The 27474-nt window shown below is 45.4% G+C and overlaps 1 protein-coding gene across 1 annotated transcript in view; it reads right to left on the bottom strand.

Annotated features, from left to right (window-relative positions):
• LOC121592192 (semaphorin-2A-like) overlaps positions 1-18210 on the bottom strand; it is an 88108-nt gene extending 69898 nt beyond the window's left edge. The window contains exon 1 of the mRNA XM_041913577.1: positions 16405-18210. Coding sequence (XP_041769511.1) covers positions 16405-16639 — 235 coding nt within the window. The 5' untranslated portion in view covers positions 16640-18210. The remainder of the gene's footprint in view (positions 1-16404) is intronic.
• Positions 18211-27474: the final 9264 nt, after the last annotated feature.

Here is a 27474-nt window from a genome sequence, read left to right on the forward strand (position 1 = left end):
AGAGAGCACATAGTATTGTCAAACAGAACCGTTCGAACCATGGGAAAAGAAGTCACCCCAATACTATATTGAATCGAAGTTGCAAATTTATTCGCTTCATCTTAACGAAATGCTCTTTTCTCATTTCAAGAATTTAGAACACCAATGAATGTAGTTCGTATTTGAATTTACCATTTACAAATATTTGGAGAGGCCTAAAAGTAACCATCGGTAATTTGTGTTTCATAAGCTTTCTTGTTCTATTTGACATGCATCTTCTATTTTTTGGAACACTTCTTTCAAAGTTTGTCAATTTTAAATGTTCGTTTATATTTTTTTCTTTTTAGCAAGGAAATTTTAAATGCCGTACTTATTAAAATGCTTCTTTTAAAGGACTCTATAACAGGTGAAGCCTTTAAACACTACTAGGTTATTGATATTGATAGAAATAAATGAGTAAATTAGTAAATTAGGACAAAATTAAAGACAAAAGATTAATTGAAATCGATCAAAGCCTTTGATAAAATCACTGAATGGCCTAACTATCAACGATTTTCCACTTTCTTAAATTGTGACATGACATAACTAATAACAAGCTGGAATGATATTTACCGTGTATGCAAGCTATAATTGAATTCTTTATTCTATCAAAACCACAACCCATTACATGAAAAAGGAAAACACATCACACACAGTAATCCCCTGCTTGGCATATCAACCGCAACATCAAATCCTTCTGACAAAGGCAGAGCAGAGCTTCCCCACCGGAGTCCGTCAGTTTACGCCAACGCAATGTAGAGATGATAAATATCTCTTCCAAAACAGTCGAAGGGAAAGGACTTCCCTTTTCGCAAAAAAAAAACAAAAACAAAAGAAAAATCCAAAACTAACCCCAACAAAACCCCGCTCACACTTTCCCATCATTTGTCATAATACATGTCCAATTTGGTGGACTTTTTCGATAAACAATCGCCCCAGGATCGATGTTCCCGGTGTCAACACCTTGCATAAATAACCAATCATTTCATGCAGGGGGCGGGTCACCGACACATTGCTGCCAGCCCTCACACACACGTACAGTGCTCTGCGTACTGTCCCGGTTCCAGCTCGTGGTTTCACTTGGCGGTATCAATATGTCAAAACGCTTCCCAAATGGTGTTCGAACCAATTTCAAGCCAATCATCAACCTTCCTACTCCCCCCCCCCCCTAGACTAGGGTAGAAGAGGCCGGTATGGGGAGATCATTTGTCGTCGGTTGAGGGTAGCGTCGCCCGTAGTTGTTTTTGCTGCTGCACTACTCTTCCTATTGACGGGAGTGTGTGTTTGTGTGCCGGAAATGGATCGAAATTGACAGATCAAAACTTTTTCCTGGTATGGGTGAGTTTTTGTGCGTTCGTAGATGGTGTTTTTTTTCTTTCAACCCATAAAGAGTGGACCAAAGTGGGCGCCAAATCGATGGGTAGTGTGCTGGTGCTGGTGGGTTTGTTCGAGTCCATCAGCAGGTCTAATGTCCCATTTCCTATGCGAGCACAAACCAGACGATCGACGATGTGAGCAAACTGGGGCGAGAAGAAAACGCAAACCGACACCCAACCACACCTGCGACTGCGTGTCCCTTTTGACGTCAGTTATTTATTTTGATTTCTTCAGCTTTGCTTTGTTTCGGGCCATTTTTTTGTTGTTGCTGTTCCGCATTCTTGTCACGACGCTTCAGATTTACTTTTTGTTCTACAATCTCACGCTTAAGGTCGTCCCTTTTTTTAACGGGAAACTGCCGCGTACAGGATGTCGCTCGGAAAGTTTCATCGTTCAAAGTTTCCCCTCTCAGCGTTTGCTTGCCTTTCCCTCGGACCACGGAGCGTGTAAGGGAGAAGGGAAGAAGCATTTGTGATCGGTTTTAGCTTTTTTTTAACCGAATTTCCTCGCAACGCTCTCTTTTTCACACGCGGCCCTTGAGTGTGTAGATTTCTTTTGCAATGTTTTTTTTCTCTCTTTTCTCATGCTCACACACACACATACAAACACCAGTTTTCTTAAGCTATTGCACACTGCTCCACCAAAGCGATATCGCCTCGTCAATGAAGCAGAAAATGAAGAAAGTTTTTTTCTTCCGCCTGCTGGGATTTTGAATTTGTCCATCTTTCCATCGACTCACGCCGGTTTCTTCTTGGACGGACGGATTTACCGTAGTGGCACGATTTTCCTGGAAACGGCTCAGCTGTCGCGCTTTTTTGTTTCCCCGGATCCACCCCGTACTAACTTTCCAGACGCGTCCGGGAACTTCCGGGATTGATGCGCTCCCGCTCGGACTCAATCAGCTCAACTCGTTCGCATCTCGGCGTAAATCACGTAACATCATTAGCATCCCGTAAGGAGCGTGGGCCCGGTCGTCCATATCCGGCGGGACGGGGCTCATCGTCGTTTTAACCCGTCCCCACCAGCTGTACGAGCCCGCGCAAAGTTAGTCTTCTCCTGAGTGTGTGTGTGTGTGTGTGTGTGGTGGGTTCGCCGCGAACGCGGACGGGAAGGAAGAAAATCCTTCAAAAGGTCCTACGTCCACGTCGTAGCTCATTGTCAACCAGCTCATCCCTTTATTTTTTTTCTCTTTCTTTGGTGCCCGCCTAGCATCGGTCCAAAGAGTTCCATAATTTCAGCGGAAGGTCACACTGCAATAATCGTAACATTCCCGGTACGAAGCACAATTAAGTGTACGGAACGGCATGTGCGTGCCGTGGAGTAAGGGGAAGAGTGACAAGAGCGACTGGATGTGTGTATGTGTGTGTGTGTGTGTGAGAGAGAGAGAGAGAGAGAGAGAGAGAGAGAGAGAGAGAGAGAGAGAGAGAGAGAAAGCAAAGCAAGTCAAAGTGAATTAGTGACAGCTGAAGGCGCGAAACGATGCCAAAGACAGCTGAACCGAGGTGCCGACCGACTGTCCTTAACAGGCGGCGAGTGTAAAGTTTCGTTCGCCCTTTTCGGTACGGTCCCTTCCCAGTCCCACCAGGGCCCACCATCCTTCCTTCATCCGTCTTATATCATCTTCTACTTTGTCAACCACACTTGATGGACTTCGCGTTTTACGGTCCAGTGCGCTCTGTTCCTTTTTCCGATAAGGGACAAACGGTACAAGCGAAGATGGTGGTGTCCGTGGGAGGCAAAATATCGATCAGTGTTGGTTTAATTTTATCGCTCTTTGGATTTTTTTTCGCTTTCTGTCGTTGTTCTTCTATTTCGCCGCTTCCAGGACGAACCGTATATTCCTGGTCACGTCACCAGATGCAGAAAGCGTAAATTTGCTCACGCTGTTCGGTTCGTTTGGTTTTGATTTTCCCGGTGAGGATTTTGTTGTTGTTGTTCTCGTTGCTAGTGCCTCTCATTGCCCAAAAGAATGGTTTTGGTCCAGCTTCTATTCTCACCGCTCCATTGTGCTCCAATATACCACCTCTCCTCGCTTCCCCCTGTTTCAATTGTCGATGCTAAACACATTTTCACTGCAGGCGTGACTTTTCAACAAAAGGGGACACAATTTCAGCCCCCTTCCCAACAGTCCCCCGGGCAACAAAACAACGCCAAACCAGTGCCGATGAGAGCGGTTCATTTGCTTGTTTATCAAATGTCCAACCATCCCAGCCAAAGCACTTGAATTTTGATTAGTTGCTTTCCGGCCGCTTCCCAAACAAATGGCAGCTTAAAGGTTTGAACAAACCAACCGCGAGAGCAAAATTTTCGATTGCACCGGGCGGGGTTTGCATGTAAGTGATGCAGGAGGCAGAAGCGCGGTGGACTTTTTCCCATCGTCGAGTCGCGCCGAGTGTCAGTGACTGCCGGTGACAGGTTTTTACTCCACTCCACCGCACACCCGTTGACGCCGCACACAATGTACAATGGCACCCCGTCACCAGTGGACCAGTAAGTGAGCTCCTGTGTCCACATGGACGGTCGCCAAAAGTGTTCTCGGTCCGTCATTGTCATTGATTTCATCGCGTTGCGCCAAAAGTGGAGGGACTCGATTTGTTTAATTTCATTTCGCATTGCATACGGGGTCGCAACGGTTGGCGAAACATGACATTCACGTACCAAAACCTGAGCCGACCCAACGGGTTTGAGAATTCAGTGGGCCATGATTTACATCCAGTAAGCACCGAAACAGAAAATAGACAGCGGCATTTTGCAACCCACTTTGTTACACCGTACCGTCGGTGGCGTCAGCGTACCGGAACCGAACCGAAGCTTGAGCGGTTTGTTGTGCTCATAGTTCATAACATTCGCGTGAAACGTGAAATCGTGGTTTTTCGGTAGACTAATCATTTCCACCCCCTTGTGGATGGCGTGTTGAAGTTTTCAGCGAATGCTTGGTATCGCGCACGGATCAGAGGAGCAGCGCGAGTGAAAATAAATCTGGTTTCCGTAAGTAGGGGCAAATAGTTTTCATACTGAACGGTGGCAAGTAGAAAAACAGATGTTTTAGAGCGAAATTCTCTCATGAGTGTAAATATTTCCATAGGAATTTGTTTGCTAAACATACAGAAAATGAAACACACACGTATTATTTGACAAAAATAAATATTGGAGTGTAAGAATTGAAACTGTCATTAAAATAGATGTATTTTCCTCTGAACAAACTCATCAAATAAATCTAATAGCAAATTTAACTGCTTATTAGTGCGTACTGGCGCCCAGCATTTCAATCCTAAATCCCCCGCCACACGCCGACGGGGCGTAAACGCCGTCAAACCGTCTGTTACACTGCACATTGCCCGTGTTGCGAGTTTTGCTTCATGCTAAGTAACTTCCACCATCCTGCCCGGATGCCACACGTAACCCGAAATTGAATTAGATGCTAAACCGGCATGAATATTTATTGTTTCAAAAGAGGATTTATGCTCGCAACTGTGAACTGTTGGGGGGATGGGGAAGGTTATAATGGGATGGTTGAGCAATGGAAACACTTCCACCGTCGAAGCGGCAAGACAATATCAAGCAACGACGACATTGTCATGTTGTGGTTTCTTGTCGTTGCGTGTAGCGGAACAGACGCGTCCGCGTGTCTTTGCTACAAAGCACCATGCGTCTCCATCGACGGTGCTGGGACGGTGCCGTTAAAAAACAAACGCACGCGCGTTCGCACCTTCTAGCGCTAGACACACACGGGAAAGACAATCACAACGCAACATTGAACCCACACACACACACATACAAACTGTAAGGTGTAGAATGCATGGGTGCTTAAGGGACCGTTGTCACTTGCTTCAATTATCTAAAACAACGCCCCGGCGGCAAAGTTGACAGCAGCCCCAAGCTTTCACACCAAGACTCTTAAAACCACATCCAGCAGGTCCACCATCTACCGATGAAGAGGGAAAACCATGTGCGGTGATGATGGTGGAGCATGTTACTGTTAAGCTACAGAAACGTGAAAACATATGCCGAGGCGTTGTTTTCTGTTCCCCTTAGGTCCCTCTAAACTACTTGACTGTGCAGCAAACTGTAAACAACGGTTTCCTCTTAGGCTGGCGCGAAGACCTCAGCAAATAAGGATAACGGCGACTAATGCTTATAAAAAGTGGTGAAATCATTCTAATTAATTTAATCTTTACTATGCCACCGCAAAGGCGGACGCGTTGGATAGGGATAATCAGGTAAACAGTGGTTCAAGATAGTTGGTGCTTTTTTCGTTCGATAATAATAGTTATCCCTCTGATCTGTTGAACAGGACTATTGTTGTTAGCTTTAAATATTTTTTTGACTTCCATGTTTGCTGCATTTACAAAAAGGGCGCAATAGAAGTAAAACAGAAGTAAATAAAGATTGTAAAAAAATTGATTGTAGTCCCTAATTTGAAAGAAAAGTGTTTTCATTCTAACAAAAATAAATCAAATATCTATCAAATGATAAAATATTGGGTCAAATTTGATATTGTAATGTTGATATACGCTTTTCTTAATTACAAATAAATTAAAAACATAATTCATTAACTGATCTGAAGAATCTCCAAAATTGTCAAAATCAATGAAATTTTCCTAATATTTTTTAAACAACCAGAGACACAGTTGTAAATGCTAAGATCATTTATTTATTTTTATTTATATGCCTTCAATCGCATGCACATGGAGGTGTTTGGTACTTCATAATACTTAAAACCGTTTTTTGCATGTTTGAGTCATCAACCTTTGTATGATTTGGATCTTCCAAGAGTCTGATTTCAAATATAGCTCTCCAATGGCCATATATTGCCAGACATCCATATGCTACCCAATATATTGAATAAGTAGAGCGTTCAGTCACTGATCGACATTCCGTCGGCGGGGACCACCTTATACAGCCACCTGTCTCGTTGCGATTCATTTGCCGAGCTGGCAACCCATTATCGCACAGCAAGCGTTCATCACCTAATGCAACCATTTCTAGCTTTGAGTAAATTCAAGAAAATCCTCACTAATGCTTTCATCGCTCCCCAAGGGCACCTCGGATCCGTCGGCATCCGTGCGCAAAACGGGGAGAACGTATGCATTGTGGGCCGCACTGCACTACGTGCTGCTATCTTCTGCTCGGACTTCCATTCTGGCCCACTGCTCGCTAGCACATATGAGCACACTTTGCTCTCGGTTTGCTTCTTTGATATCGTGCTACGAAAAAGGAGCAGAAAGTAAAGTTAGCGCTCCTTGCGATATCCACCTTTGCCGCCCGAAGCTCATTCGACTGGAAGTCAGAAAAGATATCAGAAGTTAATTACTGCACTGTACTCTGCAGCCATGCGTGCTGCGCCCAACCACGGGCAGCACAGTAGCAAAACGAGGAAAAACATAAACACATAGCGCTCGTCATACCGCTACCTACGCTCCCAGTACGCTCCCAAAGGCAAGGCAGAGAAGATCAAATGGGACGAAGATTTTCCATCCCATTTGCCACGCAAATTTACAGCCCTTCTGCGGGGCATTTGTTGCGGGGACGAGCCCTGCCCTGCCTGGCTGCCCACAAAATGGAGTGAAATTTAATTAAACACACACTCACACACACACGCACGCTCTAGCGTCGTTTGTTTTTGCTAAAAAGGTTGTGGCTTTTGAACAAAACCATCCCCTACCGGCTTTTGGGTGAATACAAGTTTGTTTTTTTCCCGCTTCATTTTCTCCTTTCCACGAAAGTCAACGCTTTGAAGATGAGCTTTAAGCAAACTTCACCCCGTGGTGTGCTTATGTTCATTAATAACTCCCGTCGGCTTGCAATTATTTTAATCGGATAAGTGAGCGTACAGCGGTGGCAGCAAAAACAAATAGCCCCACACGGTCGGCCGGGCGGATCTTTGTTGAAGCGCCGGGCCCATAATGCTTTCGAGCGCATAAATAAAGCCTTAACCGGGTGATCCTCTGTACCACTCTGTGCGGCAACCCTTCAACGCGCGCCCGCAAAAACTTCACCAGCCTCTAACACCTCGGCAACAAAGTGTCGCCGAAAGTTTTGCACCGCTCCTATCTAAACAAATCTTACGCCGTAAATGTGGCCCGCAAGCCCGCCCAGTGTCCCAAAACCCAGCATGAATGAACAGTGGGAAGACGATGATCACGCGTGTTGGGATGAGGATGTGTGTCCAAGGGACGGCAGCTTCACCAAGGGCACTGATCAACCCGTATGATAGGGTGTCTAATGGGAGGTGACAAAACTATTCCACTCAACCTGGCAGAAGCTTGCCGCTTCCCGGATCATCTTTAATAAAGTTTTGAAAATTTAATTGAATACCACTGAGAAAGGGGAGCGGGAGAGAGAGAGAGAGAGAGAGAGAGAGAGAGCGTAAGCCCAGTCTTAAGCTCAACGCCGTCCGTAGAAAGTGGACCAAGCTGGCACCAAGGCACCACTACGGTATCAGTTTAATGGTTTCACAAGAATGCATTTTGTCGATAACTGAGTGGAGTGAGCAAGGGGTTTTGTATGTGTGCCCGAGGGTATTGAGGGAAAGTTTGCGAAGAAAACTCCTAAACCAACTCTTAAAGGCCAATAGTTTATGCGATGAGGCGTGCAGGGCTCGATAATTTAAGTGATGCACTTGGACAACTGGAACTGATGCAATTTAAATGGTGTAAAATTAAATTACTTGATATATTTTGGCTTACGGCAAAGTCTATTTTAGGAGTAATTAAAAATGTTTATGATGCCCCGACCAATCTGTTGGAAGTGAAAAATATAGCACGAGGAGCATCATATTCTAAAAGAGAGTTTATATTTGTATGCAAAATCTTATATGTTTCTGCAAATTCCGAAAAAAAACTAAAATGCGTACAATTTAATGACTTCAAAAGAGAGGAATAGTAAACGAAAATAACGAAATCTTTCGTAAGATATGAGGAGTTTTCTCAAATTCAAAACTTTGGTTGATTGCTTTTAGCTCAAAACGCGTTGCTGAGGTTTCTATAATTAAGCTTATACCGCACCAAGCGTATATTTTCCCACCCTGCTCTCAGCAACAGCTTGATAATCTTCTCTCCTATTAGTTCAGGAGTTATTATTTCTGCAAACTTATCGCCCAAACCCAAAAAGATTCCCCCCCCCCCACGCCCACTCTTCCAATGCAAACACGGTTGCTGGCACGCGAACTCTCACACACCCATCGCACGCGGCACCACTTCCTGGGGTTTGCTTCCACGAATTAATTAGTGAGAAGCTGTGTCGGTACGCATTAGGCGGCAGGCAGCGAGCAAATGATGAGCTGGAGTGGCATCGAGATCAATTAATTAACGACTCTCCACTTTTCACGCAAAACAGCACTCTCGCCACTGTGTTCCGGGTAAGTGGAATTGATTTAAGGCTAGAAAACATGTACCATCGACTTCTTGCCGGGTGATGCAGGCGGATATCGGTTGTTTGTTCAAATCCTTCAAACTAGCTCATTGCGGTTTTGCTTGAATTGACCGAATATTGAAAGAAAATAGAGCACTTGTCACCAATCAATCACCACGCTGGCATTGGAGATAAATTTAAACAACTTATCATGAAAAATGTCTTAAATGATTTCACTGGAAAATTCTCAAATATATTATTGAAGTGCTTTTGGATCAACTTTCGTGGCTTTTGAAAAGATTGCTCAATAGCTCGTAAGCTTAAAATATCCATAATTATCCTCGTGGTTAGTAATGCTCGACAACACTAAAATTGAGGTAAAACCTTTTCGATGTGATCCAACAGCAATCAGTACACCCGTCAAATGCAGCAAAAAAAACAATAACACACTAACTCGATTCACTTGCGAAAGCGACTGTAAACTAAAAGCTTTCATTTAATCTTACGTACGACCGAAATCCACGCTCGACGATTGGCACACAAACGACGCGTTCATGCTGTTCCGACGACTGTGGGGCAAAGCATTTCGTCGCTCAAGCCAAAGCTGTGGCAGGGCAAGCAAAGCGGCCAGCTGGAAGTGACAACAGCTGCTAAAACATTCTGCTGCAAGCAGTGAGATTGGATTTTTACAACTCACAACGCTGCGGGAGTGTGAACGGTGTTGAAAGGATTCACGCGTGCACGGTGAGGCGACCCAGAATTAAAGCATTCCGTGTGCACCGCCGTGCACGGCATCCCGTCGGCGAATTCGAAGTATTTTAATTTAATGTTGCACGTACGGGGAGTCTTGGCTGGCGGGTGATGGCGCGCTGGCCGATCCTGCTACTGCCGCAACGGACGTGCAACTATTCGAAAAATCACATCACATTCCAATCTCGTCCAATTCGCTGATGCTAATCAAAATAATGTCGCATTCGAGGACCGTTGAGGTCATCCCTTTTTTTAGTTTAGTTTCTCCCACCAGTCGACCGGGTAGAATCGTCAAACCGAGGACTGCACCCGTCGTTCGCAAGCTTCTCCGGTGCTCCGGTGCTTGTGTCCCATTTCCTTAAACGAACTCCAATTAATGAACGAGAGCGCTTGCTTTGCTTTCATTGGAACGACAGCGACTCGACAGGGCTCGAAAGAAGTTTCGCTTCGTTTGAAAAGCACAAAAACACAGCTAGCTTTTGCACAGAATGCTTCTGGTTTTAAGCACAGGAAAAGTTCACTGTGAAGTCCTCGGGCCCCAGAAGGCACGTTCATTGACTACGCTGCCGCCGAATGTATTGTTTCTTTTGCACCGCAACCGATTAATTGATTGCAGCTCAAAGCTAAGGATGCGCATCAACGTCACCGACAATGGTTCGGTTTCGTTCAAACGCGGATGCCGAAAGCATTGAACGTGTGTGCTCTCAATAACTCGGCTGCGTGCGGTATGCACTGGTCCCGTGGCCATCGACACAAATCCAATCCAATTTCAACCACACATCTGTACCACGGGGAAAGCGTAAACGAACCCGAGTTTCAAATAACAGGCCGCGAATTATCGCTGCGCTTCACGCTTCGGGGGCACTCTGCACTCGATCATTTATGAGTTTGATGAGTTATCGGTATGATCAGCACAGGCACTGGCTGGTTTGGAAGGCTTATGATTTCATGCACCGCATGGGAAACGGTAAAATGAGATGTTTTTTGCTGCTCTGTGTGTGTGTTGGCTTTTCAAACAGCAAATGCAGCGGCAGTTGTTGCCACTACCGTGGCAGATCAGTAGCAAATCAGAAACAGAGTAGCGCTGACCTGATTGGATATGAATGCTAAATACACACTCGGAAGGTTGCATTTGGGCAGTTGTTATTGAGATGAAAACATGTTTTATGCGATACTCTATGGTTATGGTGAGGAATGATACAATGTTTTGAAAATATACTGCAGCATTTATAAAAGTAAAAAATGTTTGACTAATAATACTTAACAATAACAAGTTAACAGGTGGAAAATCATGACATAATAATTAAAGTTGGCCGGTCTCGTGGTACAGCCGTCAACTCGTACGACTTAATAACAGCATGGCGGTCATGGTTTCAAGCCCCGAATAGACCGTTAATGTAGCTAAAATATTATTAACTTTCAATTGAAACAGAAAACTCCTCATCCATACGAAAAGTTTATAAGAATATTCAAACGAATAGACTATCCGATTACAAGCATACTTCTCATCAAAGGCAAACAATACTAACTGGAACTGGCTTTTTCGTTTAATTAAGAGCTAGTGTGAAGTCATCGGAATTCCATAACTAGCCATTTTCTTGGATTTTCATAGGAAAACTCTTACCTGAGCAGTTTTAGTAGCTGACTCTTAATCTTGCTCAACCAGCTAATTTTCAGCAAAGTCATTGAATTTCCTTAGTCAGTGAAAATAACATAAATTTTCTGAATAAAGCTACAAGATGCTATGTAAACGCAACGTTGATGCACAATGAATCTCCATTGATTGATGAGCATGAAATGGTCATTCCGCTGTCACGGAAATACTTCGAAATAAGATTGATGAATTGCAAATCGCAATAGATCTTGGTATTAAGAGATATTCAAAGTGTTATAATTGTGAACACAGTTATTAGTAAAATGAAAGGATGGATTATGTCACACTCTTTTAAACACTTTCGGTGGGTTCACTAAATTGAGAAATATGGTGCAAAGTACGCATACCACATTTTCAGTGGTGATTTATACAAAAAATAAAAGGATATTTATTAACCTATTTCATCGCGATTCAAACATTAGTAATTAAAATTTTATGGCGAACCGAAACCAATTACCATTAGCTCAAAGGAACGACATTACGCGTAAAGAAAATGCAACGGAAAAAAAACAATCAGAACTAATTATCAAATACTTTACACATTTCAGCCGACCGACAGCAATCGTACGGCTTCCCACCGTACCGGCTGTTGGAAGTTCAAATAAGCCTGCTGCTAAATCCACCCGAAACACAGTTTAACAGCTTTGCCGCAGCTAATCAGATTCTGCTGTCAGATTTTATTCGAACAAAACCAGGGCCGGTTAAGCTGTGAAGGCTTTTCTCTGCAAAATGGCTGCAAAAGCAATACCACTTCCTGGGTGATCCGTTTAAATAAAAGCCCCGTTTACATGAGCTGCTCTACACACACACACACACACACACCCGCTGGCTCGTGTCCGCTGCAAGCCAGATTTACTACGTGAAAAATGCTAAACGTTACAAAACTGATTTCTCACTTGCCGCTCACTGGCTGCTTTCCCCTTCATTTTTCCAGTTCCGCGCTATGGCAATGGAGAAATGGGCATAGCTTTGAATTCACCTTGTCGTTTTTGTCTTCCCTGACATTCTCTCTCTCTCTCTCTCTCTCTCTCTCTCTCTCTCTCTCTCTCTCTCTCTCTCTCTCTCTCTCTCTCTGTCTCTATCTCTTTATCTCGTTTCCACTTTCTTCCTTGCATGGAGCCTCTCGACCACCTTCGCTGGAAATGACCTGTATTTTGCACGGCACGACCTCATTGGCTGCCATTAAAGGGGTTGCCCTGAGACAACCTTGCCGAAGCCCCAGCGTCGACGAACGCCCGGTTTTGCCCGGCCGGGCAAGGTTTCAGGTCGTAACACGCTGCGGCTTACATGCAGAGGCAGCGGTAGAGGCCCGGACGTTCACACGTTGCACTTGGTGCGGCAACGCGCTTCCCCGCTCCCCCGTTGCCTGTTTCGTTTGTCGCCCCCTTCCTACCTCCGACATCGGTGTGGCCGTAACTTACCCGGAACAGTCCGGCAAAGGTGATTTCTGTGTCTTTTTTTTCGTGCACCAGTTTCTCGCTCGAAATGAAGGGGAAGGCAGTTGGAAAGGTATGCGTGGCAGGCAGAAGGGCTACCGACTGCACCAGTCCGACGTAATCCTTTTTAAGTGACTTATCTTCGTCTCGTGCTATGGTTTCTAGGCGAGGCGAAAATAGGGTGCAATGTGTTGCAAAACCGGGTGGGAATCTGGGTGGGCAGGTGGTCAAATCGAAGAAAAACGGTCGTTTTTCCATTATTCCTGGAAAAGACGCTTAACGTGCATTGGGGCTGAAGCGGAAGGCGGAAGAAGCGGCTGAAAGGGATGGAAACGGCCCCGTGTGGGACGATTGGACATTTTCACCTACACCTACTACGTAGAAAGGAACAAAGTACGCGCCCGAGCGGGCTGACGAAAGCGGGTGGAAAGGCATAAAACGTTTTGCACATTGTAGCTGGGTGCAATTAGTTTTATAGCTCTGCCTCAAGTTGCAACCTGCACCGGGAGGCCCGAACAAATGGGAGGCCATTCGTACCATTTAGCACCACGATACACCTGTGTATGTGTGTGTGATTGTGTGCCGAGAATCGGTAATCGGATATTGCATTTTGCACCGGTGATCGGTATGCGCTGTGTAAATAGTAGACGACAGGAAAAGGCACACAGACACATACCACCCAGGCTCTAGTCTGGGGGTGCGTTGTGTGTATGCGGGTTACGGTAGAGTAATGATTTTCCCTAGCACAGAAAATGGGAATAACTGCCAATTCGTAGAAGCGGAGAGCGAAGATTAAAACGAACGTTTCCTGCAGCAGGCTAGCGGGCGGGCCAGATGCCTGCCAGATTCCGGCAGGGCAGAGTTGAATTCCTGCAGGAATCAATTATGAATCGCACTGCTCTGCTACCTGCTATCAGTGGGTCATGCTGGGATCGACAAAGAGTGAAAGAGCTGCCCAGCCGTTCTTAAAAATCATCCATCAACGTGACTGGAGACTCCACGCCCTCCTGCCAGCTTAAGCCTAGGCACCGGGCGACCGGGAGCATCATAAATTCTGAGATTAATTATCTCCGAACATTGGGAGCCAAGGCGTTGACCGGTATGCCAAAAGGCAGGGTGAAGTTTATACATATCAATTGCGTGCCCGGAGGCATCGACCGAGGAAAGTTTGTGTTTCTTTTTTCGTGCATCACCCCAAAGTACCTGATACAATGCTGGTGTAATGGATCTTTGGGGCATTCGGCATTCGGAATGTTTCATAACGCTTGGTTTGAATAGCTGAGCGTGTGTTGGGTATGAAATGCGATAATACATCTCATTGCTTTGAATGCCGTGCGTATTGGGTTCTTGAATAGTTTAGCTATCGTTGATTTCAAGAAGATACGAAACAAGTTGATGTTATCGGTAATTCGAAAAAAAAACATCATGCAGCTTCACTCTCCAAAACATTTTTGTACAGCAGGAGTTAAATGGTAGTGGTTGATCTGGTTTTTCTGTGCTTAGTCTGGAAACTACAGTGGCCTCAAGCTTGATGAGGTTTAAACGCATTGTTAGAACTGTTCGCGTTGCGAAAATGTTCACTCTTTTCGTATAAGTTTTTAAAATACGCTGGGCTTTGCTTTAGTTGAAGTTATATTTCGCGAATCCTAATTATACCTTTACAAAGAAACTTGTCTTCTTTCGGCCGGTGCCGAGATGACAATAAGGGAAAAAATTTCAAATTGCAATGGCAAGAGACCCGATCGCTGAATCACGAATCAGATTAAGTACATTTCAGAATCGCTAAATGTACTTAAATTTTACTGTCAACCTGAGGAATAGTTCTACTTTGTTTGTTTACGAAGGTCGCAACACTCATAACGGTTATGTTGGTTCGTATGTTTTGGCTGTTGCAGGAGAGTTAATAAATATAGTATGAATATAAATACATTGCCAACAAGGGTTTTCATGTAACTGAGCAGTTAAAACTAACATCTCGTAACTAACTACAAAAATTGGGGTAGCTTTTAACGTGGTTTTTTTTTTAGTATTCTATTAGGCATAATGTCTTACATGCTGGTCTGTACAGGCTTTCGAAACTGATTCAGTACCACGCAGCCGGATGGTCAATCCTTGCTACGGGTGGACAGTCCATATGAGCCTCGAAACTATGATGGGCATGTTGTTAAGTCGTACGAGTTGACTGAACCACAGGACCCATTAACTTGATTATTCCTAGCATGTATGTATTTATACATATTTTCTTAAAAGAGTATGCGCAAAAAATGATAACAATCACCTACAATTGATCATATCTATTATTTATCTTGCTCTCAGTTATCTACTTAATTATCTTTATAATTTTTTATATTTTTTTTATCTTGTTTAGGCCTTGTTCTGTTTCTTTTTTGTTCATTATTAAGGCTGATTTGTCCATCAAAACAACTAGTCGTGCGTAACGACCCCATATATACCTGCCAATGTATATATTTTTCTTCATTCATGCTTGTTTTTTTCACACTGTTTCGCTTTCCAAACATTTTCCAAGTAGGAGGGCCTTACGAGTGGCAGCCATTGCTGCAGTACTACACTGTACCCACACGTACACAGCAATATTAAAATGGCTTTTTCCCGCACTGTGAAGATGCTTCCGCCCCGTTCGCTTGCAAGAAAATCACTCACATGGAGCAACCCTAACGAACCACCAACCGAGCGATCCAACCAATTGCTTCGCAACACCTTCAACACCCTCCAATGCAGTTGTTGCCCCCGAAAAATCAAGCCCTCATCAAAGCGAAGCGAAACACACAAAAAAGGGAACAAGAGTGCAGGAGGACCTCCCCGGTAACTGTAGACGGCTTGTACATACATCGCTCGGAGTACGCACGTGCTCGCTTACGTTGATTGACGGACAACGAAAAGTAATGGAAGAGGCAAAAAACACACACAGACACACAGACACACAAGCTAAAGGGAGGGCATTCCATATTATTCGCATAAAACAATGCACCCCCCTTTGGAACTAACCCTTCTGCCGGTTGGTTTGGTCCTTCTTCCAGCAGCAGCAGGCAAGTCTCAAGTGTCGAACGATTTTATAACGTGCGCAACGGATCGTCAATCGCAATCGAGTGAAACGCTTCTTGCAAGATTGCATGTTGCGAAGCCGACAGCAAACAACAAACACACCCACACACACAAAAACCAACGTTCCAGCAACACTACAACCTCGCCCCGTGGGCTGTCCTCGTGTTCCGGTGAATCGAAAAGCAAGGCCCCCATTTTGTTCGACACATCCTTTAGCGGCCATTGCGATGATTTTTGTCATTTTTTTGCAGAAGGGTAGCCCTCAAGTGCATATTGGTGCAGCATCAGTTCTGTGCATGCACCCAGTGCCGCCCGCTCCCTTTGGCGGTGGTATGGTTTTACAAAAAACCTCTAAATGGCCTTTTTCTCAAATGGTCCGGAATGAACCACCCCGGCGTCGTTTAGCCACACCCCGTTAGTTGTTGTACTTCGCTGATATGAGTGTGTGTGTTTGTTAGGATCCTTATTTCGGTGGAGTTTTGGTACCTTAAGCTGGTTCTTTTTTTAAACGTTCGCTTGCTATTTTTAAACTCACAAACAGATCCGCAGCAAATGGGGGAACACGTACGAAGGTGAAACAGAACATAGCAAGAGGAATTGTAAAGAGCTCTGTACACATACAGGGATACATTATTATACAACACACAACACCGCGTTCCAAAATCGACCCCACGTCTGCACAAACTTCCCGCCCACCGTCTGTTTGTGCAGAGCGGCCAACCGAGTGGAAATCAGCAAATTGAAACCACCTACCTCCATGGTGGCGCAGATGGAACGGCCCATTGGTGGTGCCACCGCAGCACGGCTGCTCGTAGTACGAGTTCCATGTATTTTCATAATCTCCCAGCACGGCCCCGGGAAGGGGCAGTACCAGCGCCAGCACCAGCAGTACCATAGCCAGCGCCGCTTTCGGTCTGGCCGGTGTGCACGGTAAGCTTGCCGCTGACCGGAGCGCTGCTAAGCATGGGTATGATGATGTTGGTAACATTGTGGTAATGTTTCTCGGATTTCTCAAAACCGGCTGCCAAACGGCTGCTTTTCTTTTCTCCCCAGCAGCCCCCAAAACACTCCCCCACAGCACAGATACAAGCACACACAAACCACTATTCCTTTCGCGATATGCGCCACTTTTGCTTCCAGTGTCGACCGCCTGAACAGCCGGCTTTATGCACGCTGCAACACACTACTACGGACGCGCGGCCTTCACTCACTCTCAGCACTCGGCACTGTTTCGACAACTTTCAATATGGTTTCGATATGGTTGTTTGAGCATTTAATTCCACACTAACGCACTGCTCAACGGCGTAATGCGCACGGCAGTCGGTGCCGCTAATACCGACAGTCGGAACCTGTAAGCAGGATATCCGGATTTCACGGCTACTGTCACTAATGCACGTTCCGTATGTACGCGCAAGTGGGCATTTGAAGCTGGCAAAATAGTTAAATCCTCCCAATCGCTCACAACCGTAACGCACGACCGTACTGCTTTGCGTCGAGATTCTGACAACTTTTCCAACCTGACAGCTGCTTCTGGCAGTTGCACCTGCCCGTGCCGCACTGTGTTTACCATATGTTTCCAAGACCCGTTCTATTCGAGCGAACTGCTCGGCTCACTCACTGCCCCCGTTTCGTTCGAGAAACGCTACACCCTTTCAATGACAGCAAAGCCTCAATCAATGGACGATACCTTTTTTGTTCTCTACGCGAAGCGATCGATACTGGCAGCGACTATTTTTAGTGCCCTTGCGTACTATATCAACAGAGCTTGCTGCGCTACACGCAGCATCTTTACACGCTCTGCCCGCACCGATGGCCACCAGCAGGACGATGTTCCGAGAACTGCTTCATCGCTCTGTTCGGGACTGTTTTAGCCAAATTATTCATTCACCTCAGCTCACTCATTCAACAAACTCGTCCGTCCCACCCTGGGCTGACTTCACGGCTGCTCGACTGCTGCCCACTTGCACAAGAAATCCATGCCGCGCTCTTTATCCAACCCTGGCACAGCACTACCCGAACTCAACTCAAATTACGCTCCCCTCTCCCTCAAAACGGCTGTCTAATGAAATTCACCGTTTTTCTGATACCACACTCTACCTTTGCCCGCGCGGCACGTAGGGAATGCGGTTTAAGGGAATGTTCTTTCCAATCGCATTTCCTCCCTCATAGAACCACTCCCCACGCTCGGTACGTTTTCCTTCTTTACGCAGATCTTGGAAGGAAAAATCACGAACACAGCTCGAACACCTTTTGGGCCCCGTTGTGCGGCCCGAAAAACGTCTCGCCCCGTACCACGAAAAGGCGTATCGCACACCTGTGCCCGTGCACTGGCCGCAAACAGCACCCCGTGACTCGATTCACCCGCACGGAAGAAGTTTTGGCTGATGCTCGCGATAGTGGGCACGGTGGGGTGGAAACGGGCAAAACGCTTCTGCAGCCAACGACTACAGCATAACGACTCGCAAACGCAACACCGACTGCTACCGACCACGACGACCACACACTCGCGAAAGACGTCCGATCCCGACCGAGTTTTCAAACAGACTGACTCCGTGGCGGCGAACGCTCGCTTGTTCTTGTGCGTCGTACGGGCCCGCACCGGGATGCTTCCAGTCGGAGCAACGCGAATGCACAACAACATCCCATCCAGTCGGTGGCTTCCACCCGAGCTGCCGATCCCGACCAGGGCCGAGGGAGATGAACGCTTGTGCTGAGTACGAAACCGGGTGTTTGGAAAACTGCGAGTTGACTCGGTCCACAGCGGTGAGAAAATTCCACTCCTGACTCGCTCGCACACCCGTGAGTCCTTTTTGTCCTTGTTTTGCTTTTCCGGTGCGAAATTTTTGTTGTGGGAAATTTTTCCCTCGCTTATACATGCGCGTGTATTGGTGATTGGGATATTTATTCCCTCCGCAAGCGATGCGCTACCGTAGCGAAGGGAAAATGAACCAAAACGGGGGAAAGCATTATAGCAGTAGGAAGAGTCTTGCCATAAAATTGGCAAAGGAAAATGAATTGAAGAGCGTGCGCGCGCATAGCTCCGTAGTGGCTGTACGACATTCGAGCAATGTAACGCTCAGTAACGCATTTTATAGAAGAAACTTAAAAATTGCTTACTTGGTTAATGCTATGCTGAGCATTCGCTAATGTATTAAAATTGTTAAATTATAACATAATATAGCTGAAACTGCATCAAAGCTGTTTTTTTCTTCTTGAAAATGTCTTTATTTGGTGTAAGACCTGAACTTCTTTTCTGTTGATAAATATGGTCAATAGCAGGAATAAATAATCTTTCAGATAGGGTTTTATGTGTTTCCTTGCAAGACTTTAAATTTATGTGAAAAATCAATTTATCAAGTTCATTCAACTCCATAATATATCAATTAAATTCTCAAAAAATACGCGTCCTGGTTAGTTATTGAAGAAGGAAAACATGTTTCACGTAAACTTAGCAAAAACTGTAAGTCAAATGCTATTAGAAATTAGTAAACAGAGTTTTTGGCTTTGAAACTCATGCATGAAGTTTCAATGATTGTAAACTTAAACATTCATACCAAGCGTGAATGAAGATTGTTTCGTCGGTTTTGGTCATTCAAATCAATAATCTTGTATTTATTCTGCATTATTACTATTCTTGTGTTCTGTCATTTGAGTTGTTTATTTGTAAATGTTAAGTGATTGACCATCATTGGCCTTATCACTGATCTTATAAACTAAACTTATAATAACATAAAACATCACGGTACAATGTAACATCAGCACAAAATAAATAACACAGAGTATCACAGCAAGAAAAACAGGTTAACTTAGGGAATTCCAGTCAAAAGAGTCATAATGTGCATTAAATCTGATAGCCATCGCAGTCAAAGGTTCATTATCGCTATATTGCATATTCGTCTTCGTCTAGTTTAGTCAACTCTTAGTAGCCTAAAGTTTCTAAAAATACGAGCTGGTACGTGAAAATTAACTTTAGCTAAAAGGTCCGGTGAATCTATCTCTCCTAGGATGATTTTTTTTCATGAACAGTTGTGTTTAAGAATTTATTGAAGAATATAAACTGGGTAGTTGTATGCACAAATAGTTAATGTACTATTTCAATGGTATTGATTTTGGAAATTTTAAAAATAATGCTTTCGAATGGTATTAATTTTGCATATTTTAAAAATAACGCTTTCGAAATGTTTCCTCAAGAGATCCTTAAGCAGAAAAACACAAGCCTATAGTCTTTAAAGGAAAATTTACAAAATATCTCCTTTGCCCTGAGCCAAAACGTTCCCCATTGTACCACTGTTTCATGCGAATTTTCACGTGCATCTTTCCATTCTCCAATCTCTTGGAGCTATAAAAATCCCAACCTCCCAGTTTCATCTTATTGCACAGCGCGTCAACTCCACGCCGGACTCGTTCGCACAACAGCCGAAAACACTTGGCAGAACATTCTCGTGGACATTCCCGGTCCCGAGATTCACCATTTTCGCCACCACAATGCCCGCCCAGCCACATCGGACGCTCAAACCATGGGACACGTACCAGTGGTAAATAAAAATTTATGCTACCGCTCACGGCGCTCCAGCAGCGACACACAGGGCGCGCACATTTGCGCGCGAGAGGGTGCGTTTTATGTTATGCCTTTAGTGTGTGTCTCTCTGTTTTATGTATGTGTGTGTTTGTGTCTCTGTTTCCTGGCTGACCACTTGCTGCAATTGCTGGTCACGTCACGACGGTTCAGCGGATGGTCCGGTTCAGTCCGCCAGGATTGGATTGCGTCCCCCGAGCCAGCTGGACTCCCTGGTTTCTTCACGAGTTGGCGAATTACTACCTAGCTCCACTTGCGGCAGCGCACGTTACGGCTAACGATGGCTAGCCCCCTGCGCGGGCGAGATCTAATGTCCGGCTAGACTCCCCCGGGGGTCGAGATGAACGCCCCGCCGGAGGTCCGTTCTTTCATTAGCATATTTCCCGCAGGTTGGCGGCTAATTGGAACGCTAATTCGATTAGGATTGGGACTTATTGAATTTTATGCCAGCCAGCTTTGCTGCTGACCATACCGACGGCAGTGCCGTCCCACGGCAAGCTGTGCCGGATTCACCGCCGACCACATATGTGTGACCGTGATGCTGCGATAGGTATCGCGCTCTAGGAAAGGGTTGAGACTTGGTCCAATGAAGAGTCAATCTGCTTTTTCCTACTGCTCACTGGTCGTGTGTAGGAATAAACAACGACTCGGCTTGAAATTGGACGATTCGAGGTGGCTGTGCAGTGCAATTTTCTTTTTGTCAATTTTTGTGACTTTTTGACGGAATGTGCAGAAAAAAACCATCCTACCTGGTGTTAGCAAAATCGATAATTCGCTTAACTCAACATTCACCTTAACAGGACAACCGGTGACATCTTTCCTGCTTCAATTTAACCAATAGCGAGGCACACCAACAAAAAACGGTCCCAACTCAGCTACCCCAGCCTAGCAGCCGGGCATGTGTGGATGACGCTTTCATTCCAGCTGGCCCAAAACGGATGGCTCAGAGAACTATGGTCGTCTTGTGATTGCCCGAAAAAATTAAGCCTAGATGAATACCAGAACCGCCAGCACAGCGCGCCGCACGGAGCAACGACATCGGAACAGATTCACACTTTCCCGGGCAAAGGTGAGAAACAGCAAAGTGCGAACCGGCGCGTTTTATGTGTCTTTTACTTTTACGATTATTGTTATGGTTATGAAGTTGAAATGACCTCCCAAAATACATTTAGACACACCGCACGGCAAAAAGAGACAAAGAAGGATAGAGACAGAGGGAACGTACATCAAACAGGCACAACAAACACATGGATACGTCCTTCGAAGGCTTTCCATTCTAGCCGGAACCGGGACACAACGGGTGTCGTCCGTTATTTAGACCTTTTTCTGTTGTTCTGGAATTGACCTCGTTCTAATAGAATAGATGGTTAATAGAGTGAGTTTATAGGCCCGGGTGGGGGGAGGGCACTGGTTCGCACTTAATCTCGTGCGGCCGTTATTCATGCATCAGGGAGCATCAAAACCTTTACATTCGTCCGCACCGTCCCACAGATCCGCTTGTGGAGAGGGCAGGGACGTATGAGATCACCGCTAAAAGCCGTCCCTGAAGCCATAAGCCAAAAAAAAAAGTTCCGGGGATCGCACTGGGATTAATCGATCGAGAATAAATGAGTCGTAAAGAGCGGTCGTTGGTGTTGGTGCGTGGTACGGTGGGATGGTGCTGATGCGATGTGGATGGGAAGGTAAGAAGTGCAAGCTCACGGTGCCGCCCTTGTGGTTGAACAATTTTCATTAATCGCTAATGACCCGGGAGGCTCAGCAGGCCGCAAATCGAGCTAGAAAAGAAGAGAATACTTTAGGACATTTCAGCAACTTTATGGATCTTGATTTACAATGGCGTATTGTAACATTGGGAGCCGGTCTCATGGTACAGTCGTCAACTCGTACGACTTAACAATATGCCCGTCTTGGGTTCAAGCCCCAAATAGACCGTGCCGCCATACGTAGGACTGACTATCCTGCTATGGGGGGAAATCAATAAGTCACTTAAAGCCAACCCCACAAGTGGGTTGGCAGGCCTTGACCGTCATCGGTTGTTGAGCCAAAGAAGAAGAAGAAGATTGTAACATTGGGATGACAAAAAAATTGAAATATTTTATTTAAAATAAAACATTTTGCAATTCTAATCATTACAAACTATGTTGGTTAATAATATTATTATTTTACCAATGAAATACCATATTTAAACCAATTTTATAATTAAATTTTACCTATTCTTAAAAGTTAAATGTCAGACTAAATCATAGTTATGTCAAAAATAATTCCTATAGAATATGATCACAATTTGCTTTGGATTTTTTTATTTTAAATAATTTTACGTAGTAATTCATTTTCCTTACAAAACATTCAATCAACAAACAGAGTATAAATCAATCAAGAGCATCAATTGATTTATCCTAAAAGGCTTAAGTCTGTTCGGAGGTAGGATTTATAATTTTAACACAAAATCGTCTATACAGATAACATTTCTCACAGGTGTGAACACGCTCACGCTATGGCACAAAGTGCACTAGTAACATTCCAACACCAAAATGCTTCCACTTTTCCTAATCGTTGCTTTAGCACTTATCGATCGTTTCGATTCCCACCAAAGCGTCGAATTTTCAATCAAGGCTCTATTCAAAACTCCGCTCCCATCGGTAGCAGTAATTACGCCCATCGCTTGTTCAACCCGACCTAAGGCCGAGTCACCGTGCGAAATGGTTGGACTCGAATCATTTCCTTCAGCCGGTTGACTTTCAAGCACATGCCTAGAGACGATTGGCAGACATTCCGTGTGAGTGTAGCACAAAAAGATGGTTCTCAAAAAGCGTCAAGTATCTTTCAAGGATGCACGAAGCTGTGGTATTGCAAATTTTGATTAAACAAGCGTTGCAGGCCGCAACGGTGTAGAGATCGTTGCGATGCTTCTAGTGAATCCAGCGCAGCATGAAGCGTGTTACGTTCGTGTTGAAAGGAGCATTCTATTCACATCCAAAATTACACCATTCAACGAAAGGTTTGACGATCCATAGAGTTCTTAACCATCACGAAACTGGTGCATTCTAAGCCCTGCAAGCGGGAGTACGAAAATCAATCAGCAGGAAAGCTTAATGGCTATCAACTCGGTTGGATTGTGTTGTAAACGCTTCCCCATTGAATCTGCGTACCGCTACTACGGAAGGTGATTAATCATCTAATTTGGGAGCAAAGAACAATGTCCCAAACGTTGCGAGGATCGTTCTCGCATTCATTGTGTTTAAAAGGCAAACAGAGATAGAGAGTTAGAGAAGAAGAAAAAAGTACCATAATGTCCTCCCTAGCTAATACAGCAACATTTCCGATTTCAGTTTTTACATTTTCCATTAAAAATCACAACATGAAAGCCAGCCAAAGATCCGCGCCAGATTTCACGCCAGTTCGCTTGCCTGCCACAATCAGCGCACCGTTTTGCTCATTTGCGCTACACATTTTCATCATCATCCAAAGCGCGACAAACACCATGCATCAGCGACCATGAAATAAAGTCTCGCGATGCATCACAGCGCGATGAGGCCGTCGGGTGTATGCAGTTGTTTCTGCCAACGTCCTGGCGGATGCCAACCACTCCACCCAACGTCCATTGTTGCAAGCGGTGAGATGTTTATCTCCAGCGTAATCTTACCCGGTAAAAGGCCACGGCAAAATGAGTCGTCACGATCGAGATAAAGGATGCGTTCGGGCGTTGCAAAGCGCCGCAATTAGAATCTGCTTCCCGAGATTGGTATCCAAATGCTGAAAGGTGCTAAAAATTACTTCCTGCTTTTACACGGAGCGGATGAGCACTGCCGGATTGCAGATTGGTGCCAAGTATCGGAGCGGAAAATTTGTGCAAAGCGGGCCGTGTAATCAAAAGTGCCACCTCTGTTTGCTGAAGGTTAAGAGTGGGTTTATGCCATGCCACGAAATTGGAAAATTGATATATGTTTTCAGGCACCGTGCATGTTGGGAATGTGGGAAGCAATTTTCACGAAAAACTAACCAAAATCTTCAAAGCAATCCTTTCGGTAGTAAAATGTGCCATTGGCGCTAGCGGTTTCCTAATTTTTTCCTGTTCCTTGGCGACCGCAAACACGTTTAATTGTTCACGAGCCATTTCACACCCAAAGTGCCCCCAACGCGTACACCTAACCTCCAGGAAGAAGGGAAGGATCTAAGTCTTCCTTCCAGGAATCAACAGCCCGATCGTGCCCGGATGGGAAAGCGTTCCCGCCATTGTCACACATTCCTGGAAAACAAAAATTAACTTCAATCGCACCAAACACACTATCGCTCGCCAGCCGAATGTGCCGAAAGAGTCAGGTTTCGCGCAAAACACCTCCAAGATGAGACATTAATGAAAACTATCCCACAACTTCAGGTCCCCACGGGCAAACCCCTACATCCCACCATGCGGCCACAGATTGTCGTTCTCCTTGTTGACATTTATTATAACACCACCACCGGAGCGAGAGATATCGCTTACACTGCAAATAGCCTATCCGCTTACCGGTTTTCCCTTCAATCGGTGGGCCGTTTGCTTTTTTTTTTTTTATTCGTTATTCGTTTTTAGTTCTTCCCTTGCCGTGCCGCATCGCTTCGTTGGCAGTCGAAGCCCGTCTATTATGACGTGACAGCACGTTGTCACCAGTGGACAGCCCTGTCAAAACATGGCAGCTCCTTCCGGATCTCCAGCACGGGTCGGGGGCAAAGGAAGTGGAAGGAAAGGAACACCCGTCCCAACCACTTCACATAAAGTAATACGTATGCCTCGCGTGCATTGCGTCGCCATCGCCACTCATTACCATACCAGCGACGGTTTCCTTTCCTGTCCGGTTTCTGTTGTTGTCCCTTGCTCTGCCCGACCCGTCAGCTTCAGTTAGGTACCGCATTTTGGATTCTCCGGCACACAAAATAGGGAACAACCGGTAAGAATGCACTCTCTGAAACATGCGACTCTCCGATCGTCTGGTAATGGGCCCATCCCCATCCCCGTCTGTGGGCCATTTCTTTGAACGGAATCCGAGCATAGAACTACGAATTCGCACAACCTGACGGGTTTGTTTCGGAGAAGCGAAGAATAGAGAACGAAAAAAATACATATTCCCCTCTGTGTGAGACGGGAATGGGAAGTACCTCCCTATTTTACCTCCCTCACTGCCCCCTTCTTCATCAGCCGAAAGTGTTTGAACGATTCCCGGGAATGAAGCCATCAAAGTGTGAACAAAATGCTGCTGCTGTCGTGAACCCATGCCCCGTACGGAAACTCGAACTGCCGTCCCGAATGCATGCGAGCGGATTGTTGCTGTGCCAGGAAGAGCCAAACAATGGTTTGCACTAGCCAACACTACTCTTCCTTCCATTCAAAATAAACAAAAAAGTACAGTCCCCCTGAATAGAAAGGGGGAACGCATTCATTACACTACTGCCGCCCCAGGTTGTCCAGGGGTTTAAAAAGGTGTGATTAATCTTTCTCGCCAAAAACGCCTCACTTATCGGGGTCGTAATCCATTTTAACCGGAATCAGAAACCCTCTCATGCCTCGTGCTGAGCGCTGTACCTTGTACTGTGTGTGTGTGTGTGTGTGTGTGTGTGTGTGTGTGTGTGTGTGTGTGTGTGGCAGGAAAGCGGGACTTGTCAAACAAAACCAAACGCCGGTGAGCAGCGGAGCTAGGAAAAAGAAAGCCTGACCTGTTTTGGGGGCAGGTTTTTTTCTAACAGGAGTAAAAACAAAAAAGAAACTCACACCGCACATCGAAACCACTCCGGAGATTGTTAGTTTTAGCATCATTAGTGTTAGCTCTTGTTCTTTTTTATACTATTATTACTGGAGCTCAACAGTACGGCATGATATTGCTCCCAAGAGGCACCCGAACTATACATCAAACTGGATACCCTTTTTTGGGCTTTACATCGGCTTCCCATCTGCAGAGCTTTTGCCCTTTTTTACGTTCACTTTTTTGTACGTAGTTACACTAATGTCAGTATCAATATTACTATCACTAAGGTGCCTCTCAAGCTCAACCTCCCAGAGCCGCCATAAAGAATAAAAGGGCTGCAGCAAGCTGTTGCTCTTTGAAGTACTGCCACCAACATGACCTTTCTTCGTTCGTGTGCTTTTGTGTCGTAAGCCATGTCCATTCGCTAGAACATGTGTCAGTGGCCAGCCCGTACCAGCGTCTCGTACCTTCGCTCTAGTACCTTCGAACCTTGGCCGCCGTGCGAGCAGCCTTCTTTTGAAGCGCTCACAGCAGGACAAAGCCAGTTTGAGGTTTTGTTGGGGAAGTGTCAACATCATACAACCGGGACCGATGTGTCGGATCTGTCACCATGAGTCGTGGTAATGAGAGTAAAAGAAAGAGAGAGAGAGAGAGAGAGAGAGAGAGAGAGAGAGAGAGAGAAAGAGAGAGACAGAGGGAGAGAGAGAGAGAGAGAGAGAAGTAGAGAGTGAGGTACCAAGCAACTTAAAATCCCGATGCAAAAAGATGTGACTAAAAATGAACCAAAAAAACCCCTTCCCGTCCTCTTTTACATAAACGACAAAAAAAATCCCAACCGAGAACAGAGAATAAAGAAAGCAAAAGCAAAAGTATTATGTTACGACCACAACATCATTTCGTTAATGTCCCACCGTATTCGAGGGGGGGGAAGTGTATGTGTGGCAAGCACACGTACGAGAGCTCGTACCCTTTCGGTCGGTATGTAGAGGGAAGGCAGCGTGGAATGGGAGAAATAACCCCCGAACCCAAGATGGACCAATGGACCGAAAAGCATCTCCCCGTGAAGCAGCTCGATAGGAAAAGTGATGGACCGTAAACAAAAGACCCAAACCGTGCTTTTGCACGTCTTTTTTTGTTGTTTTGCCGTTTCCTTTCCACTGCCTGCTTCATAATCGTTGCTTTGCAAAATTTTATAGAACGTTTTATATTTTGTGGTTCATCGGTTTTGGTACCACACTTGCTGGTGGGCTGTCACAGGAGTGGTGAAGGGGGCTTGGTGGATCGGGCCCGTGTTTTCTCTGGTAGGCCTCTCGTTACGAGATCCCGGAGCAAGGATCATCCCGTTCTGGGCGCTCTGTTGCTGGAGGCTTTCCAACGGTACGGGCCTTTGTTGCCTTAGTTGACCTTAATTCACGTTTGGCACCGGCCCGTTCTGTACAGCTTCTTAGCCGCACGGTACGGTTCGTTATTCATTCAAAAAGGCTTACTTTTGCACGGTCCTGTGGGGGTTTTTTATGCTGTGCCGATTGG

Source organism: Anopheles merus, chromosome 2L (genome assembly GCF_017562075.2).
Source record: "Anopheles merus strain MAF chromosome 2L, AmerM5.1, whole genome shotgun sequence".
Classification (NCBI taxonomy): domain Eukaryota; kingdom Metazoa; phylum Arthropoda; class Insecta; order Diptera; family Culicidae; genus Anopheles; species Anopheles merus.